Source organism: Pseudonaja textilis, chromosome 2 (assembly GCF_049901715.1).
Source record: "Pseudonaja textilis isolate UNSWEBS1 chromosome 2, rPseTex1.2, whole genome shotgun sequence".
Lineage (NCBI taxonomy): Eukaryota > Metazoa > Chordata > Lepidosauria > Squamata > Elapidae > Pseudonaja > Pseudonaja textilis.
In genome coordinates this window covers 172,047,440-172,074,428 of record NC_141991.1, presented here as the reverse complement: position 1 = coordinate 172,074,428, position 26,989 = coordinate 172,047,440, and the positions used below count along the sequence as shown (strand labels likewise).

Below are 26,989 nucleotides of genomic sequence, written 5' to 3'. Positions count from 1 at the left end.
AATAGCTAATATAGTCCTTGACTTACAACTACAATGGAGCCCAAAATTTCTGTGAGGTGAGACATTTGTTACGTGAATTTTGCCTCATTTTACAATCCTTCTCGCCACACTGTTAAGTAAAACATTGCAGTTGATAGGTTAGTAACTCAGTTTTTAAGTGGATTTGCCTTCTCCATTGACTTTGCTTGTCAGAAAGTCACAAAAGGTGATCACATGACCCTGGGACAAAGCAAGGGTAATACATATGAACCAGTTGCCAAGCGTCTGAATTTTGATCACATGATAATGGGGATGCTGCAAAGATTTGAAAAACGGTCATAAGTCACATTTTTCAGTGCCTCTGTAACTTTGAATGGTCACTAAATGAACAGTTGTAAGCCGAGGGCTACCTGTGGTATGTACAGACATTTCAGACAAATTTTAGAAATTCAGATATATGACTGAATTTGCTGTAAAACTGATAAACACTGAATCATTCCAATCAAACACAATCTCTTCAGAAGCTGTGGCCATTAAGTTTTTCCTAATTTCCCGGTTTTGAACATTTTGATCCTTTTTCCAGATTGCTGAGCCATCATCATTTCTGTAATCTGCCATATTCTTATTTCTTCCCTCACCAAAAAATATTCAGATCCCCATTAATCTGACAATCAGTCTCAAGACTTTATTCCACTGGGATCCCACTTGAAAATTATTCTCCTGCAAAACCAGAAGGTAGTTTTGGATCCAATGAGACGCGTTTATCATTTCCTTTTTCTCTCTAGCACCAACTTCCTGAAACATCTCGGTGTCTGACAGAATGCCACTAAGAGCAAGTTTTATTCCACGTGACATTCACTCTTTGACTATTTCCAAAAGAGGCACGTTCTTCCACATATATCATCAAGCAAACTAAGGGTTTAATATAATATGCAGTTCATTTAAAGAGATTGGTTTACAGCCACAGATACAAAGGGCTTTGTACTGGATTTTCTTCTCAATTATTTCCTTGCATTCTTGGTATTTTTGGTCAAGAACAAGAAATATATTTGACATGGGGAAAGAGGAACAGATCGGAAGAAGAACTATGATTTTCTTATTCAAAGAGAAATTCACTTTGAAATGAAAAGTTAGGAGAGGAGGAAATGAAACGGCATGCCAGGAGTATAAAGGAGGAAAGCAATGAAACAAGGAAACAATGGGTATGGAACTTACTGGCACAACCCAATGACTGTAGAACCTGTGGCTTTTCAGTTACCAAGGACAATAATAAGAAATGAGTAACCTTGGCTGAGTGAGGAGGGTAGAGAGGAAGGAGAAGGAGAAGAGAGGAGGAGGAAGAAGAGGAGGAGGAGGTGGAAGAGGAGGAGGAAATAATAATATCAAATAGGAAAAAAGTAATGTAAAATCAGATCCTTACCCTCTCTGCTTTGAAATCTACGAAAGCACCATCCGCATATTTCTGCTTGCTCAGAAGCTGCTTCCTCCTCTCTTGGCGTTTGGCACGTTTCTGGAATTCCTCATTGTGGCCGTTCAAGTGGGTGGTCAGCTCCGCCAGGGTTTGCAGCTTACTGTCACAGTGCCTGCATTGGAAACGGGCCCCACTTCCCAGGATGGTAAAATCCCTCTTCAGGTCCTTGCTGTGGTGGTCAGTGTAATGCATGCAGAGCAGCTCGGCCGTGCTGAAGGACAGCTTAAAGCATTTGACGCACCGGAAGGGAAGCCACTCCATCTCTGGAGCCTCCACCTCCACTTCGGGCTTCTCAAAATCATTCCTCTCTTCCGGGGGAGGCTGCTGCTTTTCATACTCGTCCGCGTACACCGCAGTGAAGTAACCCCCAAGCTTGCTGGCGTGCTGTTTCTTGGGGAATACTCCAGGATGGCGTTTCATGTAGTGGGAAACTATGCCTTTTTTGCTGAAGGACTGGAAGGAGCAGAGGGAGCATTTCTTCTTCTCCACTGCCCTTCTCAGTTCCTCACTTAGCTGAGGAGAGTCCTCCTTGGGGGGTGAGGGGATGATCACTTTGTTGGGTTTGTCGCTTATAGTCCTTGAGGCTGCTAAGCAATGTGTGTAGTAAGCATCAATGTCGTGCCGCTTCTGGTAATGCGCAGCCAGACCTTTACGAATAGGGTTTGTGTAGGAACACAGGGCACATTTAAACAGGTTGTTCTTGCCTTCTGGCTGTGCCCGAACATTGTTGTGTTTTATTCGGTAGTGCCTAGCTATCCCTTTTCGGGTAGAACAAAAATACTTACAAAGTTGGCAGCGGAACACAGTATGAGAAACCAAATGGGAACTAGAGAAGTGGGATGATGGTAGTGAATCGTCCCCCAGGAGATCTTCTGGGACCATCTCAGGGGAGGGCTTAATTTCAGCAAGAACTTCGGGCTCCATGGAGGCAGGGAATTTTGGAGGAGACTGTGCAAATACATCAAATTCAGGCTGGTTATGGTATTTCTCATAATGAATTTTGAGCTTCTCCAAAGTGCCATGCGTGTAGGGGCACAATTTACACCTGTAAGCACCATACCCTTGCTTGAAAATCCTGCTCGTTTCCTCCACGTCATTCTGGCTCATATCAGCGGGTTGCTCCACATCATGCACAAAATCTTCTGCCGTAACCTTCACAGAAGGATGTCTCTTCTGGTAATGGGTAAGAACGCCATGAATGCGTGTGTTAATGTAAGGACAATGCCTACATTTGTACACCGCTCCTGGATTAATATCAATGTCTTGTGCAAAATCTGCAGCTTTAACTTTCATCCCGGGATGTTTTTTTCCATAATGGGTGAGAAGTCCATGCAAATTGTTATATTCAGACTGGCAGACTGTACACTGGTACGGCGTAGAGGATATTGCAGGATTCACAGAGGTGAGCTGAAGAGCTTTATCTTGGATAAGGTTTGACTCTTCTGCATATTCCGTATCTGGGTCCCCTTGTGGCAATCCTAAATGATCCTCTGAAATTATTCTGGCACCAATACCATCAGATACTGGGTTCATTTTATCAACAGCATCTTTTTCCTTGATAATATCTAGTAACACCGATTCATCTCCATTCATAGCCCAAGGGTGAAAAGCTTGGTAGTGATTAGTGATATCCCAAATGGAAGAGGCTTCAAAAATACAGTCTCTGCACCTATATATTTTCATTTCTGATGGTATTAGTAAGGCTGGGGGTGAAGGATCTGGCCCTGCCCAGAGTTTTGTTGCCATATATGTGTAATCAACGTAATGTTCAGGATGTCGCCTTTGGTAATGCACAAGCAGGCCACTGGGCTCCGCGTGAGAATAGATACACCATTCACAGTGATATCCAGCTTCTATTAAACCATCCAAAAATGCCCACCTCAAAATAGATGTGACAGTAGCCTTCAAGCTTGGATGGTCCTTTTTAATGTGCTTCCGCAATGCGTAGAAATAAGGAGATGTATAAGAGCACTGCCTGCATTTGAGAGCTCTTAACTTAGCCCTTTCTTGCTCGGAACCAGAAGTAGGAATTTGTAAGCCACCAGGGGAATTTTTCTGACCCCGGTCACAGAGGCTCCTGATGGTGGCGGTGTGTTGCCTAATTACATCTGCATTGGCTTTGAAATCACGATGCTTCTTTTGGTAATGAATAAGGACCCCTTTTACAGTCCGGTTTCCATAATCACAGTGCTGGCAGAAGAACATCTCATTCTCTGCTGGAGCTACAGTACCATCAGAGCCGTCCCTGTTCAGGTGCTGCATAGAAACGGCAGGTCTACGAACACCAGGAGATATCTCTCCACCAGCTCTCATCATTGCTGCAGTCGGGGGTGCCTGCCTAATGTATTTGGCAGTCACTTTTATCTCTGGGTGCCTTTTCTGGTAGTGCACTAGTACCCCAACCACTGACCGGTTGCTGTAAGAGCAATGTTTGCAGTAGTAAAGCTCCGTGGTAAGGTCTGGAGGTGGTGGAGGTGGTAACGGTGACATTTTGGGAGAGCCAGGTGACCCCAGTTCATAAGCCATCTGAGCCAGGGCAGACCCCCTCTCTACTGACACCACACGCATTGTTTTTTGAATCCTAAAATACGAAGCCTTCTCATCGGGATGTTTCTTCTGGTAATGCACTAAGACGGAATGCATGTTGGGACTTGCAAAGGAGCAGACATCACAATCATAAACGACAACACTGTTGACTGTTGACTCTTTTTGGCTTTCAGATTCGGGGCTATTGCCCTTTGAAGAACTTTTGTTAAAAGCAGCAGGTATACCATGAGTCCCACGTGCAACTGGGGTCGAAGTGGACAGGTTTTTTGGAGCAGAGTTCAGTATCTCTCTCAGCGTTTGCGATTCTGAGCTTAACCCTTCTTGTTGCTCCACTACGTAACTTGAGAATATCATGGCATTGTTAATTTTCACAGTCGGATGCATTCTTTGGTAGTGCGGCATTAGGCTCCTAACATTGGGGCTGGTGTAAGAGCAGAAGCGACAGCGATAGATCAAATCTGAATGATCGAAATTTAATACATTCATGGCTTCTGGGTGATGCTCCCCATAATGCTGTTGCAGATCTTCAAAGTTTGTATAATCAATGTAACATTCAAGACACCTATACACTGCACTGTGGTCGTTGGGATCAAGAATATACCTAAAGCTGAATTTAATGTAGGGATGCATCCGTTGGTAGTGAGTGCTAACACTCCTGGCAGATTTGTTGCTGAAATCACAGTGTTTACAATAATAAAGCCTTCCAGAATCACCAAAATCTGAATTCTCATTGTTTTGATCAGATCCATATAGGCTTACCTGGCTGCCTAGAATAGATGAATTCAGTCCTGGGTCCTTCAAACCCACCGAAGAACAATAATATTCTTCCTCATCCTCAGATATAGTTAGCTCAATTTCTGCCCCATTGGTGGAGCTGTAATCATGGGGGATATTCCTGTAGTTGGGCTCTTTCTGAAGATCACCTGTGTCTCTTCCCCATATCTGCTGGGAAGCAAATGCCGCTATTTCCATCAGTGGTTCTGTTTGTTCTTCTTCCTTGTCCAGTTCTACTTCTATTTCCACTTCATTGTCATCCTCTTCCTCTTCATCATCCTCCACATTAATGACCGCATCTTCCTGCTGCTTGTTCTGATTGATTTTGCTTTGCAAATTACTGGCAATCTCATCAATTCTGGTTCTTTTCTTGACTGGGGACAGATCTAAGGGAAAGTCATTGGACATCTTCCTGGAGGCTTTTGCTACAAAGTTGTTTTTAGAAGACAGTCCAAGAATTGAGGTCTGGCTTTTCTTCACAGTGCTGGGAGAAGCATGAGCATCGGGCTCGCTGTCTTGCAGAGTATTTGCTGATGGGCTCTCGTATTTTGGCAAGTTATCGCAAAACGAGTGCTTGTGCTGCTGATGAACCCGAAGACCTTTCAAAGTCGTGGTGGAATAATTGCACATGGTGCATTTATACGGGTGCTGTGAATTGGACTGCGGAGACTGTTGCTGCTGCTGCATGGAATCCATGATCCCGCCGGATTTCCTGCCGTTTATGTTTCCCCCTTCATAGGATACGGTACTTTCGTTTAAAGAAGAAGCTATACTTTCAGTTTGGGAATTCACGGCATCCCAGTCCGATGCTGCACCAGTGTGACACTGCTTATGAGCACCAAGCTTGAAAGAGCTCTTGCAGGTGAAAGGACATTCATCACATTTGTAGACGGCCGTCTTTCCAGAGAGGTGGATGTTTTCAATGTGGCGGGAAATGCTTCGCCGATGCATGGTAAGGAAAGGGCAGAAAGGGCACTGGAACCTATTCATAAACCTCCTAAAGGGGATCCCCTTGGTTTCCAGTAACTTGTGGCCCTCAGATCCCATCAGCTGCTCAGCAGTTAGTCCCGAGCTTTGGTGATCCATAGAGTTCAACCCATTCTCGCTGTCTAATTCATTGAGCTCATCGTCCGAACTGGAGTCATTCAACATGCTGTTGGTATCCAGATCAGTAGAATTTGTCATGTCACCAACCCCATAACGAGATCGGTCAGACAAATTAACAATGCCCGAGTTGTGAGGAGCCTTATGTTTCATCTGAGAATAGGAAGCAGAGGAAAATTTTGAAGAGGCGTTGGACCTGATAAGAGAATTGTTTACTGAACTCCTGTAGTTTGGGACAGTTGCGTTGGGCATCTCTCGCCCAGAAGCATTCATGGGTATATAGTTAGAGTTTGGGGGAGGGCTTGGGGGACTCTTGTTTACAACATCTGACATATTGGTCCCATCCTGTTGCTGCCTCAGGTTGGACAGTATTTTCACCATGCTTCGGTGCTTCTTCATCATATGATCACACCAACGTTCTCTTCGGGGTGTCTGGTAGGTACACCATTCACAGCAGAAGTTGCCTCTTGATTTGGTTAAAGGCTTGACCATAGACTCCAAAATACTACGCTCAACAACTTCAGCTGGAAGCTCCTTGCACGAATCCTGCATCGAGACAGACGTAGAGGTTGATTCAGATATAGCAGCTGAAGAAGCAGGAGGGGTTGAGCTCTCCTTCAGGCTGTTTTTGTGGTACATCTTCTGATGTTTTATAATCCGTGCACGTCTTGGAGATTTGTAGGTGCAGAACTGGCACGAAAATACCTTCCCAAAGCCTTCGTGCATCATGATGTTGTAGTTTAAGGAACCAGCACTAGTGGATCCAGTTGGAGAGCTTCCAGTCTGAGCACCATGGACTTTCCGGGTATGTTCTATGAGGAGGTTTTTGGATCGGAAATAACGTACACAGTATTTACACTGGAAAAACTTGCTTGCTGATTTGGAGAGCATATGTTGGCCATAATAACCCTGGCTATGGCTATAGTAATTGCCAGTTCCCAGCTGAGCTGCATTTTGCCCTAAAAGAGAAGAAAACATACTAAATATTATCTGTGAAGTATGCTTATTACATTGCCTATTCTTTGTTTTTCTTTTCCCCCTTCAAAGCTGTCTTTCCTCCCAAGGTATTTGGTTCATAAATACTAGATAGGATGTCAAAAAAGAACAACAACACCCTACCACCTTATCCTTTACAACTATCTTCCAGGGAATGTTAGTAATAAATGCACAACTGAAATTGAAATGCAAACATTAATTCATACACAGATACACATTTTTAATGTTAGTTAGAGTGCTGAATTCATATATACTATTTCTAAATAATTTAACCATCCCCCACCCCCAAATACTAGTTAACGAACAAGGATAAAATTTCAGTACAATTTAGACACACACACACCCCTCAAACATTGTTAGCAATGAAAGACCACTAACAACTAGATAAACTATTTAAGCTGTTCCATAAAATATTTATCCTGAAATGCATGCATACTATGAGTTTCACGCACAAATGGCTTTCTAGACATTGTGTTGTAAATTCTGAATGTAACAAAAGAAGAAGAAAAAAACTTAGCAGCCCTGGGGGGATCAATCTACTATATGTGGCTATTTCCCCCCCTTTTCAACCAACCCATGATGAACAAGTAACAGATTCCTTGATGAATACTTCTTGGAATCTACATTCTCAGCCACAGGGTATGGTTGCTTCCTGTTGAATTTGAGTAACACAAGTGTTGGTTGTCCTCAAAGCAATTCCTGGTTATTTTTATCTGTCATAAGATTTGGATATGGCAATTAGGATGATTATATGAGAATGCTGCAATGGGATAACTTGTCAGAATGACATCCAAATAGAAAGTTACCTGCCATCCCATCTGCCACTGCAAATTCATCTTTTACCAAAGAATACTCCACCTCAGCCTGGTCACTGTTCATGGAACCAAATCTCGATGGGCTAGGAGTTTCTTCAGCAACATCAGTGGGCTGCAAAAATGCAGTATGAACATCTTGGATGTGAGCTTTAAGATCTTCATAGGAAGGTGCTCGAAAATCACAGCCGTCACACTGCAGCACCTCCATCTTTGTTGCTAAGCTTTACATTAGGAAAACCTGAAAAAAGATGGAGAAGAAACATATTGCTTATAAGAACCGTTCACAAAACTGTTACAGCAGCAGATTCATCATAGGAGAAGAAATATTCTCCAAGCACAAAAAGTACAGCATATCAGAACAGTAACAGTTCTTTTTACAGAAATCTGGGACCTGATGTACTTTTGATACATTCAAATATGTGACTCATAATTACTGCAGAAGTCTTGCCCAATTGCCCTTTCTACTCTCACTCTACCTGTTCATCTAAAGAACAAGGAAGCATATGTTGGAAAGCCATCAACAATAAAATGCATGGGAACTATTGTTGAAAATTTTTTAGAAAGCCAAGCAGATTATTTACTTAAGACTTTTAATCCCATGCTTCCTCCAAGCTTACGTGGCACACATATTATATCTTATCCAATTTTAACCTTCTTAACAACCCTGCTAGGCTGACATCTTCAACTTGCTTAAGTTCAACTGGTTGAGTTTTAAATTGGTACAGCCGCCACATCTCCCATGGCGAGTCCAAGCTTTTAAGCAAAAAGTCTTTAAGCTACTTCCCCATTTCCAAATTTATTACTTTTGATATTACCAGCTATTATTGAATGTTGTTTTATATAACTCGTCTCAACTCTAGAGTTTTCAAAATGTGTAGAGCCACAATTGTGAAATTCCAAACCTGAATAGGTTGAAAATACGTAGCAGACTAGGATAAGATACCTACTTATTTTCATACACCAACTTGTATGCTAGCTTTGACTAATCCAGCAGCTATTACCTTAATGAACAGCTTATTTTAAAGTCTCCTCACACAATTCAGGTCATATTTAGTCTAGGAGCTCCACCAGACCAAGAGATGGAACAGCAGCCCAAATGAGCTTTGAGCAAAATCCCATCTTCTCGTTGTCATGTAACATGAGGTGATGTTTATCAAATGTTCAAAGCCAAACACTCTCTCACCCATATTACAAAGAAAAAGCAGCGCTACCGGGATCCTGCATCAGAAGAAAATTCCTCTCGGTGGCATGGTTTTAAAAATGTGGACCCAATGAGCAGAAAACGCACACCCACGGCAATCTCTTGGTGTCCCACTTCACCTTCCTCTTTGCCCTGAAAGACTGAATGCTGGCCCTGCCTTCTTTTCAGCTAACAATGTTAACAACAATCAGGAGACTCAAAATCTTTTATGTGCGAGCACCAGATCAGACTGTGTGTGGAAGAGGTTGCTATCTGCTCTGGATCAAATTACAGCAGTGAACATAGAGGCCCCACCCCATAAGTCTCCTTTTGCACAGTCCATTAGACCTGAAAACAATCTCTCTTCTCTTCTCTTCTCTCCCACCCCATCACCCCCCTTTTGCCATGGTGCAGCAGGCGACTCTTCTTGAATTCAGAATGCTCCAGAGGAAAAAGCAGGAGAGAAAATAATGAAACGGATCTTCTCACTGTCCATCTTCTTAAACTTCCTCCCCCCCCCACCAGCATAGTCTTTTCATCTAAGTCAAACAAGCCACAGCTCTCTGAATGTGTTTATCACACTTTCAAGAGATATGAGCTCCTGCGTCACTGACGCTTTAAGACTCACTAAGCTGTCCTAGTCCTCTGAGCTTTAAGAGGGAGAGAGAGGTAGAGGGGGATAGAGAGAGAGAGAGACAGAGCAGCCATTTTAGCTCAGACAAGCCATGTATTAAGTAAGGGAGGGATAGGCTCAGAGCTTCTAGCCTGCACACAACATGGCTTCATTTATCTCAGCCTCATCTCCACCACAGAATATTCTCCAGCTTCTCCTTTGCTTTCCAAGACCAGGGTTAGAAACCAGAATTTTTTTCCCCTTTGAAAGGGAAAGAATAGATGCCCAAGACTTCAAGGTTGCAATCAAACCAGCTTTCTCCCCCTACCTCCTCTCCTTAAACAAAGCCATGGATAAAATATCTCTGAAGGTTCTTCCAACCCTCAATGATCCATCAATAATAGACTTTGCTTAAGCAGAAAGATCTGGCCAGGTGGCCTCCTGGTCTGAAGCAAAGCAAGAAGCAGCGATGCAACCAGGTTCTTATTACTATTGCTATTATTTTAAGACAGGATGGATAGAAGAAAGGGAGGCAGACGGAGAACGGGAGAAAGAAAAGAAGCAAAGAGAGGAGAAAAGGCTTCCACAGTATGTGCTTTAACCTCATGGGAGTCATTCTTCTATCCACAGAAGACATACCATCTGACTCTGCCTGCCAGATTCCAAAGTCTAATGACCTTTGTTAATCACCAGCCAAGCTGTCTGCTTAGCAAGCCTTGCCAATAGGCACACCCTTCAACACAAAGGCTGGAGCTATTCCTTTGGAAAGAGGTTCTCTTGAAAGCTCCATTGTGTGTGGAAAGGGGGGGAAAAAATCCAGGCGGAGATTCTCTTCCTTTACATACCGGATGGAGTCTTCCTTTAAGGCCTGAAAGAAACCAAAAAGAAAAAAAGAAAAAAAAGGGGGAAGAAAGAAGCAAGATTTTCTCTGCTGTGTTCCTCCTTGTTTTGAAAGTTCTCACATCAGCTTAGGAATCAGAAGGAAGAAGAGGGGAGGGGGAGAAATAACAAATGAAACATCTCCCTACAAGGTAAAAAAAAGCAAGCGAGAGTTGTCCGTACCACATGGTCGCCTTTTTCTTGAAGCTTCTTCTAAAGGTTATTAACTCTGGCTTGCCCATGAGTAAATCACTCAGACCAAACACTCCACTTGTTCTGTCACAAAACAGAAGGCAGAGCTATGCAATTGTCAACGATTAACAAGGACAACTGTCCCAGGACAGATCTGGCTGAACTGAGCGAAGCTCTGAGCTGAAGAAAAAGCACACCTGACACCTGGATTCTCATAGCAAGAGGTTGCTGGATCAGCTTTTGTTCATTTCAAAGGAGGTTTTCCCCAAAAGAAAATAAAAGAAGCCTTCCTGGAGGATTGCATTGTGCACGCTTTTATTTAACATATAATCTGTTAACTTTTAAGACAGTGCCTCTGCCTTTAATAACTTTATGGTCAGTTACATCTGAGTGGCCTTTGGTTTCATGTTTTCACCAAAATCTGAAGAAACCATTTCCTTATTATTTATTTATTTGCTACTTCTAGAACATTTGAAGGTATCCGTGAGCTTCCTCCGAAGGCCCTACATGGTTTAAGTGGTCAAAATAGAGTGTCTGTATTTTTCTTTGTCTCAGGAAGATAAGAGAGCAGGGAGAACCATCTGTCAGCCAAAGAATGGAGCTTTTCACTGATGATGTTAATATGCTGTCAAGATGCACATGAAAGAGAGATATATGGAAACAATATTGGCATGTTTGTCCATAGTGACAAAGGCAGCAGTGGCATACTGTCCATATGATTATCGATGGATTATACAGTAAAAAAAATAAAAAGGAAACCCAAAAGATTAAGAAAGTTATTCCAAATCTAGCTGCCAAACAAAATGTTCAAAATTTGATATCCAAAGGAAAATTATGCAAACATAAAAATAGCATCATTATTAGTTGTGTTGAAAGAAAAATACTTCTGGATTCAGTTCCAAGTGGGGAAAACGACACTGGAAACATGGAGGCTATTTGGAAAGATGGTTTAATGGTGGACAGCAGGACACCACATGGCTTGGAGCTCCAAGGTGAAAAAGAAAGGATGATCACATACTTCAAGGCGAGAAGGTCAAGAAGGGAAGACCAAGATGCTGAGAGACCCTTATATAACCTCTGTTGGGCCCCACCTTAGTGTTTCCTGTTCCAGTGTAAGAAATATATCCCATTGGCTGTCAGACTCCCAGGGGCTGGGGCCTTAGCTATCTCTGTAGGCTTCGTCTGGACTACATGGCTTCACTTGAGTGTTGGCTGATACAATCTTCCCAGGACAGGTGGTGAGATGGGTAGACCCTTTATTATGTAGAATACTCTGGCCTAGGCCTTAATGGCCCATTAGCAAAGGTGGGGGGGGGCTGAGTTTCTGCTTCTCTGAGTTTCTACTTTGCTCTTTTTAGGGGAAATATTCTGCCTTTTTAACATTTCCCAGGATATTTCATTTTTCTAGAAGAGGGGTGGGTGCTAACTTCCTACAGTTGTTCAAAACAAAGTGAAGTTACAGCTACCAACTTAACTGGTGTTCACCTTCATATGCATCAGATACTTTCCAGGAACCTAGGATATTGTGAGATTATCAGTGTACAGTGGTGGGATTCAAAAATTTTTTACTACTGGTTCTGTGGACATGGCTTGGTGGGCATGGCAGGGGAAGGATACTGTAAAATCTCCAGTCAGAGGTGGTATTTGCCGGTTCTCTCAACTACTCAAAATTTCCGCTACCGGTCCTCCAGAACTGGTCAGAACCTGCTGAATATCGCCTCTGATCAGTGTAGTATATATATGCAGATCCAAGCATTGTGACCTGCAACTGGCAGATGGATATTCTGTCAATGTGCAGATTTTCTAAGTGCCAACCAAGATTTTTTCGTATGGCATCCAATGTGCCAATAACCACTGGGGCCACCACGGTTGTCTTATGGCCTGATTTTTCAATTACTCTTATTGAATAAACTACTTGCTTATTCTTAATGGAATTATTCTAATAATTTGCATTAAGAAACATCTTTGGAGGGATCAAGGATTGAAGAGACATTAAAGAGAGTTGCAAAGAGCTATGCTGAAACAACCATGTATGAGAGCTGAATATACCACATACTTTCTGATCCCATTTAGATGTTCACTTAATGTGGAGAACTCAAAGTCTAGAGCAGTGCTTTTCAATCTTAGAAACTTTAAGACATATGGGCTTCCATTCCCTGGATTCCCCAATGACTAGGTAGGAAATCCTGTGAGTTGAAGTTCATGTAGCTTAATGTTGTCAAGGGTGTGAAGAACGGGAGAGCTCAGCTTCATTATCAGTCAAGTTCCCAAGTGGGAAATCTGAAAAGGAAATTCTATTTGCTCCAATGTAAGTAGACCAATCAAGGCAACTCAGAACTCTTATTTGCGGTATTTCAATTCCTGATCACACAGAAAGCTATGCCTATAATCCAGCAAACACAAAAAACATTTAGGTCTCCCCACGCATTCAGATAAATACTTAAAACGGCATTTTTCTAAAATTTTAATTCCATTATATTTGCATTCTAGATTAAAGAATAGAAAAATTGCTTCCAAGTTTAGAAACTTTTTTTTCTGCTTTTAAAAGATAACATATTTGAATATTGTAATGTAACTTAAAAAAAATCAGAGATTTCATGGAGGGAAATAAAAAGATATAACTTCCTAAGCCTGATAGACTTCTATGTATCCCAGCCATTGTTTAAAATAACTCAATATGTGAAATCTTTCAACCTTCAAACATAGGTCTCCTTACTTAACATGACAACACACACATATGTATTAGCAGGTATATTAGAATTGATTGGGGAATAATTACAATTTATTTGAATAAAAAATATGCTGGACGTTTTTCTAATATCTAGCTCAAGAAGGATCTCAAGTTCCATGTAGGAAGACGAGGAAGGAACGAAGGAACAATCCTTTGTGGAAGAAAAACTGTTATGAATCCTCCAAAAATACACTTGTAGAAAACTTTTGCATTCTCCTGAGCAAATATCTCTTAATAGAATCCAGAAGGCCTTAGCATTGCTCTCATCTTTTTTCTTTCTTTTTTTTTCTATGCTGGAGAGAGATTACTTTACCCAAAATAAGCACTGAAACAGCAATGTGATTCAACAGCCAACTAATTATAGATCTTACAAAACCTTCAAGAAATAGAACCTGAAATACCATAAGCAACATCATACCAAGCATATTCTTTTTTTTTTTTTTACAATTTCCCTGCTACAGGATTTTTTATTTTAAATCAGGAAACAGTAGCAGTTCTAATTGAAAGCCTTCTATTGCTACCTTAGGTTGTCAGTGAACTATTTTACATACAGTGTCTTTAGAACAAATTATTTTGACACTTTACAAAATATTGTGAACTGTTATCTCTCTACCATCCATATTAGATCTAAACACAGCACTATCTCCTGAAAACTGGCCAATCAGAAACTAGATTTGCAGTGGGCAGCTCCCTTTTTAGTAAGGAATTTCCTGCTGCTATCTAATTTCAACTATGTTCTAGTTCTATGCATAGGCAGCTACCAAATTTGCTCAATATCATTTGCAAATCTTCTCCAATCCAAAGTTCAACTGAAGAACATCACAATGAGAAACAATGGTTAATGGTTAGTGTTAACTGTGATTGTTAGTGTGTGTGCAATTCTAGAATGTTTCACAAGTAAAGAACTAATAGAAGCCTATCTCAGTTTAATTTGCACAAAACCAACAAATGATAGCCATACTAAATGTTAATTGTACCTTCTCATTATAAACTCACCTTAAGTTCTTCTGGGCATGAAATATTTAGGAGAAATATTCAGTCTGATGCCTTTATGAAAGTAATGGAAAATAGACTTTTGTAGTAGTGCTGAGAGGAACAGAGGAAATGGGTGACAGGATGTGACTATATAGATAGAAGAGCAACTAGACTTCATGCAGTGACCTTGAGCCCAAGAGAAACTTTAATATGTGGAGGCCAACTGCCTCCGATAGGTTTTATGTGGCGAAGGAGCAGAAGTAAGGAAGGAAGTAGATTGATGCCTGGCTAGTTAAAAAAGTTTATGAATACTGGAGTAACTACCAAGCTGCAATTTGTGGCTTCATGAGAGGGAGTTGAAATTTCCTAAGATATATATACATAAAGAAGATCATATTTGAATATCTGGTTACTAAAAAAAAGAATTTAAGAGGTTTTTGCATGTATACATAAAAACAAACTCAACACAGACTTGAGACTCCTCAGCAGACCTCTAAAAACACTGTTACAAAACCAGGAGATCACTCCAACATTACAAGATGTCCTTCTGGTTAACTTGCAAATGGTTCAGCTCTTAAAGAAAAATTCCAATACCTCCATCAGAGAACAATTTTAAGCGGCAGTGGTGGACAAAAGAGTAGATTTAAGATTTGCATAAAAGGTTGGGAGAGCTTTACTGGATGCCATCAACCATACAAACAGGAGCAAATAATACAATGTGTGCAATGAGTGCAATATGTGCTGGCTTGGAGATAACATGGGTGTGAATTGTATTTGTGTTGCATGACAAGAAAGTAGATAAAAAGCAAGTGGAAATCTATTCACGCAGGTGATATATGGTTAAAGATACATGATTATAAACATGATGGGAAGATAAGAAATGAATCAATGTTTTATTCTAATATTTCACAAGATGTATTAAGATGTACAAATCCATTTTGGGTCCAAAGTGAGGAAAGGATTCTCAGGATTCCTCTCTTCCAAAGGAATTTATTACTTTTTATTTTGCTTTCCCAAAATAAACCTCTTCCCATAGAAGGCCAATATAATTAAAAAGAAAGACAAAAATGTTAATACAATCGATTAGCATTTTAAAGGGAGATAAAGAATGTTAAAGAATGTCGGAAATAAGAAAAAATGTAGATTCACTGATGCCTAGTGGCTTGACATCTTAATCTCATGTTTTTACCACTCAAATATTTTGCACCGTGTTCTATTCATTGCATTATTTTTTAAATCTTGTTCCAGAGCTTTTCAATTATTAAACTATATAATTTTGATTTTAAAATGAACTGTTTTTAAAAAGGTATGAAATGTAGCTTAATATCATTTTACAGAGTGAAAGTAAAACAAATGTTTTAATCTGCATCTGCTAAAAAGCACCAAAGGAGAATACAGATCAGATAATATTAAGAGGGAGAGAAATGCCTCAAAATCTTAACTTAATGGATATATAAGATAGGGGGCTCTCCTCTAGACACCAATAAAATAAGACATTGGAAACAACCGTAAAAACTGATTATGTTCAAAATGTTCATTAAAAACTTCTGGTTTGTCAGTTAATGGTATTTTATACAGACTTACTCCTGCCTTTTGCTGTAAGAGGGGAAGAATTCTATTCTCCAGATATTATTTGAAGAGTTGAAACCTCCTTACAAATCATAAAATTTGGTGCAACTAGTATTACTCAATGTCCCGGTGCTTCTCTTACCTATAAGCAAAGTTAAACTTTAATAAGTTAAACACCTTTGAGAGACAGGGCTTGTTGCTTGCTGTCAACCCAATTAATTTCTAGAGCATGCCCTATAGCATTGTTATAACAACTATGGTATAGAGCAGCAGTTCTCAACATTTTTTTCATCACAAACTTCCTTTAAATACCTTTTGTGACCACAGATTCCCAAGACCTAATTCAAGATTCAAATCATAACATTTCTTCATGCCTTCGGGGACCCCCTATGATATCGTGGGGGCCCCAGGGATCCACGGACCACAGGTTGAGAACCACTAGTGTAGACCACTGTTCCCCAAACCTGTTGCACTCCAGTTATAATAGATATCCATAGTTATTATGCCAAGGGTGTATTGAGGTCTAATTCAATATATTCGGATGGTGCCAGTTTACGCAAGACTGGCATGTATAGCATATCGGTAGAAAACACTACTTGACCAGTCTGTTGCAAGGAAATTAGCCTTGTGACTGCAGTGGGATAATTGGTGAACACTGAAACAACTAGTATGAAAATAGGTTTCAGATCTCTAGAGGGACAATACTGCTTCAAGTTCAGTGACTGTCTTGATTTTTTTACAGTGTTTGTTTTTCAGATGAGGAAAATATAACAGAATGTGATGCTTCCCTTGAAAGTCGAGATATTAGGATAAAAAATAGTTTAATGGACCTGGACATCATACTGCATTCAGTATGAAACTCCAATTTGATCCCAACAGCTGTTGTGTAAAAGTTCAGGAGTAAGGAAAGAATCTCTATTGCTTTATTTTGTAAATGTAAAATTTTGATCCTATACATATGTGTGAAGTAATTCCATTTCAGCACCAATCTACTTCAGAATAGATATGCAAAGAATTGTATTGTGCCTAAGCTGTATTTCTTAATCTTGTCATATGGACACCCATTTGTTGGGGTGTTTCCCATGGGTTCATATTTTGTACTTGGATGTAATCTCTCTCTCTCTCTCTCTCTCTCTCTCTCACACACACACACACACACACACACACACACACACACTGCACTGGGTCTGTTAAGTACATTAGCATTTCTACCTGACTCCAAAACTTTACCTTTTTCCAAATTATATAATAATCAATGATTTTTATTAAAAATGGAACTATTTTTTTTAAAAAAAGGTGTGGATTGTAGTTTAATTTTTCACATCAAAAATACTAAATTGTTATCAATTGAAAATAGCTATAATTAAGTCTCATCATGATCAAAACAAACTTATACTAGCCACTTATATGAAAATGAATCAAATTATATTCATGCAAAGCTGCCAATGTATTCTGTCTTTCATCTTACAAAACTAATTCTGCCCAGGCTAATTAACAGTTCTGAACTTTTGAAAGTTATAGACTTCCAGTTTCCGTTATCCTGACCAAAATCAGTTCTGTAAAGACACAGACTAGATGAGGTCAGTTTATTCTGTTTTTACATGCTGCTGGAGCTGAGTGAGCCAAGTAAGCCAGAACGTGTAAGACAATAAAAGGACAGGACCATCAAGTGCAGAAGAAGAACAGAATTCCTATTCTGCTGAACTTGAAATCTGTCACAAATAAGAAGCATTACCTGCTCTTTCCTAAACGAATAAAAATTGTTATCTAAGAATTATAAAGCTCCTTCCTTGATGTCATAAAATGCTGGATTGAAATGCTAGTGAACATGCTTCAGTGTTAAGATTTGCACTGTTTGTTTGTTTTTAAAAAAAGAAACTATGTAAAATGCTTAAACTGAATTCAGTCTGAGCACATTAAAGAATGGAATTTATTATCAGCAAGCTTATGGGGAAAAGAAAGTGCTGGCTAACCTTTCTGGCAGTGTGCCACACATGAAGGCCAAAGTTTGAGATAATTCAATTGTAATGCAGTCTACGCACAGCCCCATGTTACATGAGTCAGAAACAAGCAACAGTCATAGAAGGAAACGCAATTAGCCTCAATTAGGCCTAGGAGGCCTCATGTCCTATTATTGGAATGCCACCAAATCCTACAGTGTCTCCCGTTGCAGGCTGTAGGATGAAGGGTCTAGTGACGGTGTTCTTTAGGGCAACTCTCTGGTATTGGCCATTAGCCCTGAGGGCAGTGGGACAGCCACCAAAAGCCACCTACTGGTAGACTAGTAGGCTTCTTGTGCCCTTGATTGGCCATTGTGAGAACAGACTTCTGCACTAGATGGCCCCAAGGTCTGATCCAGCAGGCCATTGTTTATGCACTTATATTATGACAATGAACACAGTCAGCACTGAAAGAAAAGACTGCATTTTTTTTCTCCAGTCCTGCTTTGAGTTACTGGAGCAATTTAGGGCCATGGTCAAAACAGATTTCAGGCTTTTCTTTTGCATGCATATGTCTCCTCTCAATAATGATAGCAGCTAACTCAGTACATTTAAATATGAAGAAAATCCAGAATAACTTCATTATATTATATGAATTAAATATTTTCATTAATGTGATGGCAATTTCCTCCTAGATAGGCAAAAGCCCCAGACAAATGCAAAAGGAGTATCTTACAAAACAAATTAGGGTAAGCATTACTAAAGCATTTGCAGTCAGAAATGGAGAATAAATCATACTGCATTAATAAAAATAATTAATGCAGCATCTGAATCTACTTTACCTGAACAGCTTTTTCCTTGAATTCATAAGCAAAGTTTAACAGGGTGGATATTATAAGAGATATTTCCTACCAATAAAATTTCTGTAGAGAGCAAAGTATATCTTGATCATTTTTTCCTTGCTTTGCTGAGGAGGTTGTGAATTTGATTTATCAGACTTAATTTCCTAAAGGACCAACTTGATGCAACTGCTCTACGCAGTCATATTTTATTTATTTGCATTTATCATATTCCAACTTTCTTTCCTTGCACTCATCCAAGAACTTGGAACTATTGGGCCTAGGATGCATCCCATCTACCCACTGCTACTGCTAATCCCAATTTCAGGACTCTAACTCTCCTGCAAGGAATTCTGGGAACAAGCTTCTTCTCTGACTCTGAAAACATTACCCTAAAGATGAAAGAGTTGTATATAATGAAAGAGCAATACATACTAATTTTTGTTCCAAAATTCAATAGGGAAAGCCCAGGGCATTAAAATGGTACACAAGGAGGAGAAAGTACAGTTTGGTTAAAACTTACATTCCATTTAGACTGCAGATTGTTTTGATCCCTGGAAAACGATAGTCCCTAAATTTCTTTTGTACCAATGGAATGTTTTTTTTTAATCGGCTTTCTGGACATTGTAATACTTTGTAAGATTATAGGATAAATGCATAGTAGCTCTTACCAGGTATTCCTAAAAATGCCTAATTGTTTCACGTATATTACCTCATAAAAACAAGTTGCAATTGCACAATCTTGGTGGCCCACTAAATGTAGCAATATGAACCAGCATGGAATCCCAGAGAGAGCAAATAAATGAGAACCCCTAATTTGACATGCAGTTAAATTAATTGAACATAGCAGGATTTTCTTCTACTTCCCAAGATCTAATAAGCCTGCCCTAACCTAACTTTAACCCTAACCCAAGAAATGATTCTCTGGCCTTTGATATGACTTAAAAAAAAAAAATCCTGGAAATGACCAAGCTGGACAGCAACAGAAAATAAAGGTTAATGCTGGAAATACAATGAGCTTAAAACAGATTGTTTCAAGGTTAGGTACATATTGCAAAAAAAAAAAAGGCAAAATCGTCCCCAGCAAAAGATTAAAAATCTGAATGAAAACATCTACTTTAGATGCCGAGTCCTTTGAAAGGACTCAACTCAGCAGACAGGATCTTTCAGTAACGTTTTCTCATCCTTACAATACTGACAACAATAACAAAATGAGAGCGCAAGGAAGGCAGGAAGGGCAAACCAAGTTAACTGGAATAGGAATTGTCTCCGGAGAAGGAGCCTACCCCATCTTATGTTGCTTAATTACAATTCCCAGTGTGGCTCACCAGTGGCCTTGAGAACTGGAACTACTGGAAGTCCCTTCTGCCCTCACTAGCAAGACATTCAGAAATTGAAACCTAGCAAAAATTAAACATGAAGACTACAACTTGGCAGACATCCAATCATGGCAATTCTTTCTCTGTCAGTAATCTGCTTGCTTAGACATTCTGTAGCCAGGTTACAATGAAAGGAAGAAAGATATAGGCAGCTCAAGGAAAAGAAAAGGGTGGTGGGGGGGGAATGCACATCACTAAATAACAAGGATAAAGGAACAACGGACAGACAAAAGACCCTCACCCATAAAAAGTATTCATGATATGATAGGTAGCAGGTTACAAATGTTTAAAGGAGAACATTTTCATTTTCTAGATGATATTTTTTATGTACAGTGAAAAACAGAGTTCGCTCAAATATTCTACCAAGCCTAATTACATATTAAATAATTATATATTTAAAATGCTTAATAGATCATTCTTGTTTCTATGTGAATTTCTTGAAAAAAAATGTGTTTTCTGTTGGATTCTAATAATGAGGTGACTCTAATGGGCTTTTTCAAGCTCTCTCTTCCTTTCAGCAATCCAAGAAGACAGATTTTCCTGTCTCTCCTTTTTTTTTTTAAACATTTGTTAACAATTGTTCTAGGTCTGCTTTTTTGTGATACAGTTGTGACAATAAAAATTGAGTAAATTTAATGACTTTCAAAAACATTATTTGAACTTTTATTAAAGATATTTTTATACTTTGATGATTTAACACTCCAGAACATTCCTAAATATATTCTGCCACAAGAACTGCATATGTATAACATGAATATGCAGAAGGCCAATTATCATGTTCCTATGTTTTAATTTTTTATCTGCCATAAAATATGCATTCCTTACACTTTTCCTGCTCAGTGCTCTTCATTTCTGCTTCCATAGCCAGCTAATATGCCAAGCAGTATATGCAGCTCGAGCTGCCTTTGCTGTGTGTTCTTTTCTCTTCTTAATTGTTTCTGAATTAATATCTTTGGGGAAGAAAATAGAAAGATTACATCTGGCTCAGGGTTTTTTTTCCTGAAGAAATAAACCAAATATGCTGAAGAAAATTCTTTGTCCATATGACAGCCTTGTGTATTTAGTAGACTTCCCAAATCATGGTGTCTTAATAGCACGTAGGTAGGGAATAATTTCAAAGCTCCAACAGGGTCACTTAGGGAAAACAAGGCTACAGTCTTAATCCCTGTAGACAAGCTATGGCCAAGCTGATTCTCTCTGGCTTGTAACTAGCTTTCACTGACAGGAGCAGGAACCAACAAACCTGCAGGGTACCCATTGGAAATACTATCTTGGACTAGTTCTCCTGGTTCAAGGCCATCTCAGCTTGAAGATATTGAGCCCTCAGTGCATAGCACTGGGATATGTAGCCACTGAGCATCATAAACATGAATTTTAGACAGTAGCAACCACAACCAGCCTGCCATAATTGTATTAAAGGCTAATTGTTTCACATAGCGCAGGAAGGAAGAGAAAACAACAGGAATAAAAATGTGCTCCTTATATTTGGAGAGCCTTGGCTAAAATCAGGAGGAAAAAATATTTTTATGCAAAGTAGGACTTTTGTGAGGGACTTTAAACATAACTATTTACAGCTATGTGTGGTCTGGCATAGGGTCGGAGGGAACTATGATAAATTGGATTGTCTACAACTGCCTGCCAGTTCTTCCTGTTGCTCCTTTGAACTGAACTACTAATACATAGTGAACGAGGCTAACTGTGAACAGGAAAATGCATCTTTGATATTAATTCAATTGGTTTATAATAGACAAGATTATTCTTGGCAGGCACAGGTGTGCTCACATAACAAACAATTCAATATGGAGAAACAAGTATTTGACCCTACCACTGATGATTAAAACAATTTACTATATACATGTCTACACACACACAAGAGACAGAGAATTAAATTAAATCTTACTAACCAGAGATATATCTAGTGGAAAACAAAAATCTCGTTCTTTCCCCAGAATTACAGGAAGTCTTCAACATGACCACAACTGAGCCCAAAATTTATGTTGCTAAATGAGACCATTGTTAAATGAGTTTTGTCTCATTTTACTTTCTTGCTAGTTAAGCAAACCGTTGCAATTGTTAAGTTAGTAACATGGATGTTAAGTGAATCTGGCTTCCCCCATTGACTTTGCTTGTCAGGTTACAAAAGGTGATCACATAACCCCAGGGCTGTTCAACCGTCATAAGTAGGAGTCAGTTACCAAGCATCCAAATTTTGATCACATGACCATGGAGATGCTGTAATGATCGTATGTATGAAAAACATTCATAAGTCATTTTTTTCCCAGTGCTGTTATAACTTTGAACAGTCACTAAATGAACTTTTGTAAGTCGAGGAATAACTGTACATACATTGCAGCTACTTGATGTATTCCCTGCAAAGATACAATATACAAACATAAGGATCCTATTCATCCATGAAAATAAGTAATGCTACGCTTTCAATGGAAACCTGTTAAATACACCAATAGCAGATGCTATAGAAAAATACCTTTAGATACCATCTTACTGCTGACAGACCAGCAAGCAACTCACTGTTTGCAGTGAAGATACTAATCATAAAAAGTGATTCATTTAGCATATTTGGCCATCACACCTCTGGGTTGTCATCACCCTGAAAAGACTTTTCTAATTGTAACAGTTAATTGCTTTGTTATATGCAATAATATGAATACGTGCAATAATACGCATGCACCATACATGGACTAACGAAGTCACAAGTCCCAATGACTAAACCATGTTTGATAAACCAATAATGAATTTATTGTATTTCTAGCTCAGCTAGAGATCTAAGGGATGTAACTCCCCAGAGCTTTTAGTTACTTTCTCTCAAGTGCTTGGCTATTGGGTGACTATCACAAAGAAATCTGTGTCACTCCATTTATAGAAGATATTGTGGAAGAAGAATCATGTGGACTCAATGGTGGCCAATATTCAGAGAGAATCTGGTAATATCTTTTGAGATGATTTATTATATATTTTATTTATTCATTGAAGAAATTTGTAGGCTGCTCATCTCATTCATGTGACTCTAGGTGTCCCACAACTGAAACAAACAGTAAAAACAACCAGACCTAAAGACAACATAAATAAGAGCTGAAAGGACTCACATTCCAATGAGCCACAACATGGACTCACTTATGTCATCAGAGCCCTAGCTTAATGGCAAAGCCAGGCTTTTAGTGCCTCTTCAGCATAAGTCCAATTTCAGGGAGGATCATGGGTGGTATTCAGCAGGTTCTGACCAGTTCTGGAGAACCAGTAGCGGAAATTTTGAATAGTTTGGAGAACCAGCAAATACCACTCTCTGACTGAAGATTTTACAGTATCCTTCCCCTGCCACACCCACCAAGCCACATCAACAGAACCGGTAGTAAAAAAAATTTGAATCCCACCACTGGGGAGGATGATGTACCAAAAGGCAAGTGCCATGGCAAAAAACAATCTCTCATCCTGGCTCCTGACATATGACTTTCTTGTAGATAGGATTCAGTTCATGCTTGTCTTGCCTCTTCTCCAGGCAAACGGGATTGGTAGAAACCACAGGGAAAAGATGGTTCCATAACTAAAATTAACAATACTATTTAAGGCGTAATTTTTTTATGAGCTGCAGCTTTCTTTATCAGATGCAGGCTTATGCCTTAAATCGGCGGTCGCCAACCGGTGGGCCGCGAGAAAAGTTTGGTGGGCCGCAGAGTAATCTCACCCCCAGAGCACCCTCATAAAGCAATTAATCCAGGCTGTGCAGAAACACAAGGCTGCGCCATCCACATGGCCCGCGGGAACCCTCCCCGCTCACTCACTCTTTACCCAGTAAACTTGCCTGCTAAATTGCCATTTTTCCTTTTTCTGAGCATCATCTGTTCTGCTGTGTCAGGAGATTTAGATTAGCTAGGAAGCAGGAAATGGTTGGATTTCTTGCTTTCTAGCTAGTCTTTCGATCTTCAGCTCAGCACAGCCAAACCTCCCTTAGGACTGAAGGTTTGCTTGCAAGCAAATTCAGTGCAGACTCACAGCAAGCAAATTTGAGAGACTGAGCTAGCTGACGGCAGATAGATAGATCACTGAATGATTCTGTGAGCAACTCAATTTGCCTGCTTTGCCTGATTTTGGGTAAAAGTTGCTCTTTTTTTATAAAAAAATCAATATTTATATAAATATTTATAATATTTACATACAAGCCATGCCCAGGCAGTCACATGGCCACAAAGCCACACCTACAAATTAGGCCATGCCCATAGAACCGATTAGTGATCCCTGGGATCTAAAACATAAAATTATGAGTTTGGTGGTCCCTGAGGTCCAAAAGGTTGGCAACCCCTGCCTTAAATTATCAGTCTCAAAAGTTACTACCAGATTCTTTAAATTTCTATTTCTTCAAGGAGGCTTTCTTGGCACCCACACTTTGTCTCTTGAGCAAGAGACAAAATCCTCCTAAAATTTAAAAGTGTTAACCCCTGATTAAAACCATTATCCTAGCCTTTAGAGATCTAGCCCATTATTTCTATTTTGTACTGATAGTTGTTCCCATTAGTTGGTATTTGTTTTGTATGACATTTGAATTGTATAAAGAACAACTTAACTGATCCAGAAAATTTATGTTTTTAGTTGGACTCACATATAGCGTAAGTTCCTCTGTATAAAAAATTCAGAAAGAGGAAGAAACTTGAGCATTTTATAAGCCACATTCATAATAAGCATATATTTGAAAAATACATTTCTCTGTGTATTTGCATTAGTGGGCATAACATTAAGAACTAATTTTCAATATCCTTTCTGAATTTGTTATGACTTTTCACTAAGACAATAAATTTTGATACTCTCGCTACATTTCAACTTGGTGTCAGGACAGTTTCAATTCTATTGGGTAGTAAATCTAGTTATATATAGCAGGATGCTTTTTAATGAAAAAAAATCCTCTAAGGAGCTCATCATACAGAGTTGGAAGTAATAACTTGCCTAGACTAGAACAGCTCAAGACTCTTTTATAATTTAGGAAAATATGATTAATGCATCTGCAAGCTGCCCCACTATTCTGAACTCATGGTACTTAACATATCATGTTTAACCCAAGGATAATCTGTAGTAATTGGTTATTGCCATCTTAACCTTTTAAGATTAATTAAAAATTGAAATTCAGGAATAGATCTAACTGGGGAAACAAACTGGGTTCCATGCCAAGGAAAGCAGACCAAAAAAAGGTAAAAAGAAAGAATGTAAATTTTATCCAAGATACATGATTTAATTACATTTAACTACCTTGTATTTCCCGCTCATCAGTTTTCAGTATCTGCATTAAAGGTTCCTGAAACTTTGCAGAGTTAAGAGTTTTCCACAGCTAATAAAATATAGCTAAAAACAGACTAGTCCATTTATAAACTACATGGTGTCTAGCATTTGACATTCAAGGTATGAAATGCCGATTTCCAAAACATCTGGGCTTCCAGAAGCACAATGCCATAACCTTAGCTAAATATGAAAAGCCAAGATGACTTGGTCTTCTAAAGTTTTCACAAAGAAATTAGCCTAAATATATTGTTTGAATATTTGTCAATATGTAATTAAACAGGTTTTAAATTGGGCACAGGTCTGAGATGGGAAATCACTGGGAAACTCTCAAAGCCAATTTTGAGGGTCATGATAGAAGACAAGCAGGGGGTGGCTTTCCTGCACAAACTGAAACCTAATAACATCATTATTAGTGATTCATTAGTTAGTTATTAAACTAACATTAGTTTTACTAATGGGTAATCACATAAATTCATTTATGGTTTGGGGGAACATTACAAAGTTTGAGAACCACCGGATTAAGCAGTACCTACCTACCTAAACCTCCCCCCGTCTGTCTGTCTGTCTGTCTGTCTGTCTATCTATGCCTGGTTTGCATTCAAAGAACACTGGTAAAGTTCATGTGTAAATGAGTCAAAACAAATATAACGCCCAGTTTTTCAGCATAGGAAATTAGCACATTCATACCAATGTCTTTTCTTTCTTTCTTTCTTTTGTTTAAAGGATAAATTCGACTTGCTTGTTTCTGCTTCCTTGCATATACATGGCTACAAGAATGTACTTTGTTTTACTTTAAGGTCTTTCTTCCTGCCCCCATTTGGATTGTAGCGTAGACAGACCTTTCTTGTTGTGGTGCCCCGAAGTACTCTACATATTTATTCTTATATTTGCTTATTGCTAATCAAGTACACTTATTAGATTTTTTTTTAAGATTACTTTTTCAAATTATAATTTTTTTAAAAAATGTTAACAGCTGCCTAAAGCTTATTCCACCCCACCCCCTGAATACATTACCACCTGTTTTGCTTTTCTTAAAACAGCCTCAGATAAAATTCTTATAGCAGTTTCTAATAGTTAGATACTATACAAGTAATCCTCAATTTATGACTGGTCACTCAGCGAGTTTTTGAAGTTATGATGGACCTTTCTCAGGCTGTGACTCAGATTCAGTTTCATTGGGTGTGTTCCTCTCAGTGGTCATGTGACCACATTTTGGCCATTCAGCAACTAGCATGCATTTACATCGGTTTGCAGTGTCCCATAGTCCCATAAGCACAATTTGCAATGTTTTTGCTGGAAACCGGCATTTACTTCCATAAGTTAAAAAACAAACACCCACAGTGAAGGGTAGATTTACTTTACAACTGCTCTTTTGGCTTAGTGACCACCACAAAAAAGGTGACCTGCTTAATAACCTGCACAACTTATGGCCATAATTTTGGGGCCAATTACAGTGTTTAGTCACGGACTACCTATACCGAGTTCTATTGCTTTCACCAGTGCTCTTTTTCCCAGTGCTCTTTATAAAGCCTAGATAAATATTGGTAATCAAAAGTGTAATTAGCCAAAACAAATTTTATGAAAGCCCTTTAGAGTGGTCCATTCTGTGCCACTACATCAGAGAAAAAAGGAAACGACAGGTCAACAAAACTTAAGTTCATTTTTCATATCCCCTCCTTTCTTATTCATCAGCTCATGCATACCCAAACATGATCAAGGAAAG

The 26,989-nt window shown here is 39.3% G+C and overlaps 1 protein-coding gene across 25 annotated transcripts in view; it reads right to left on the bottom strand.

Annotated features, from left to right (window-relative positions):
- Positions 1–26,989, bottom strand: part of ZNF462 (zinc finger protein 462) — a 156,359-nt gene that overhangs the window by 81,867 nt on the left and 47,503 nt on the right. For 22 of the 25 annotated variants that reach the window (XM_087926478.1, XM_087926480.1, XM_087926477.1 and 19 more), the window contains exons 2-3: positions 7,678–7,924; positions 1,400–6,834 (exon numbers count right to left, since the gene is read on the bottom strand). In XM_087926478.1, coding sequence (XP_087782604.1) covers positions 1,400–6,834; positions 7,678–7,894 — 5,652 coding nt within the window. In that variant the 5' untranslated portion in view covers positions 7,895–7,924. Of the gene's footprint in view, positions 1–1,399; positions 6,835–7,677; positions 7,925–8,687; positions 8,839–8,869; positions 9,240–14,277; positions 15,481–26,989 lie in introns of those variants that run through there. The other 3 variants (XM_087926469.1, XM_087926472.1, XM_087926470.1) reach the window with 3 other exon arrangements.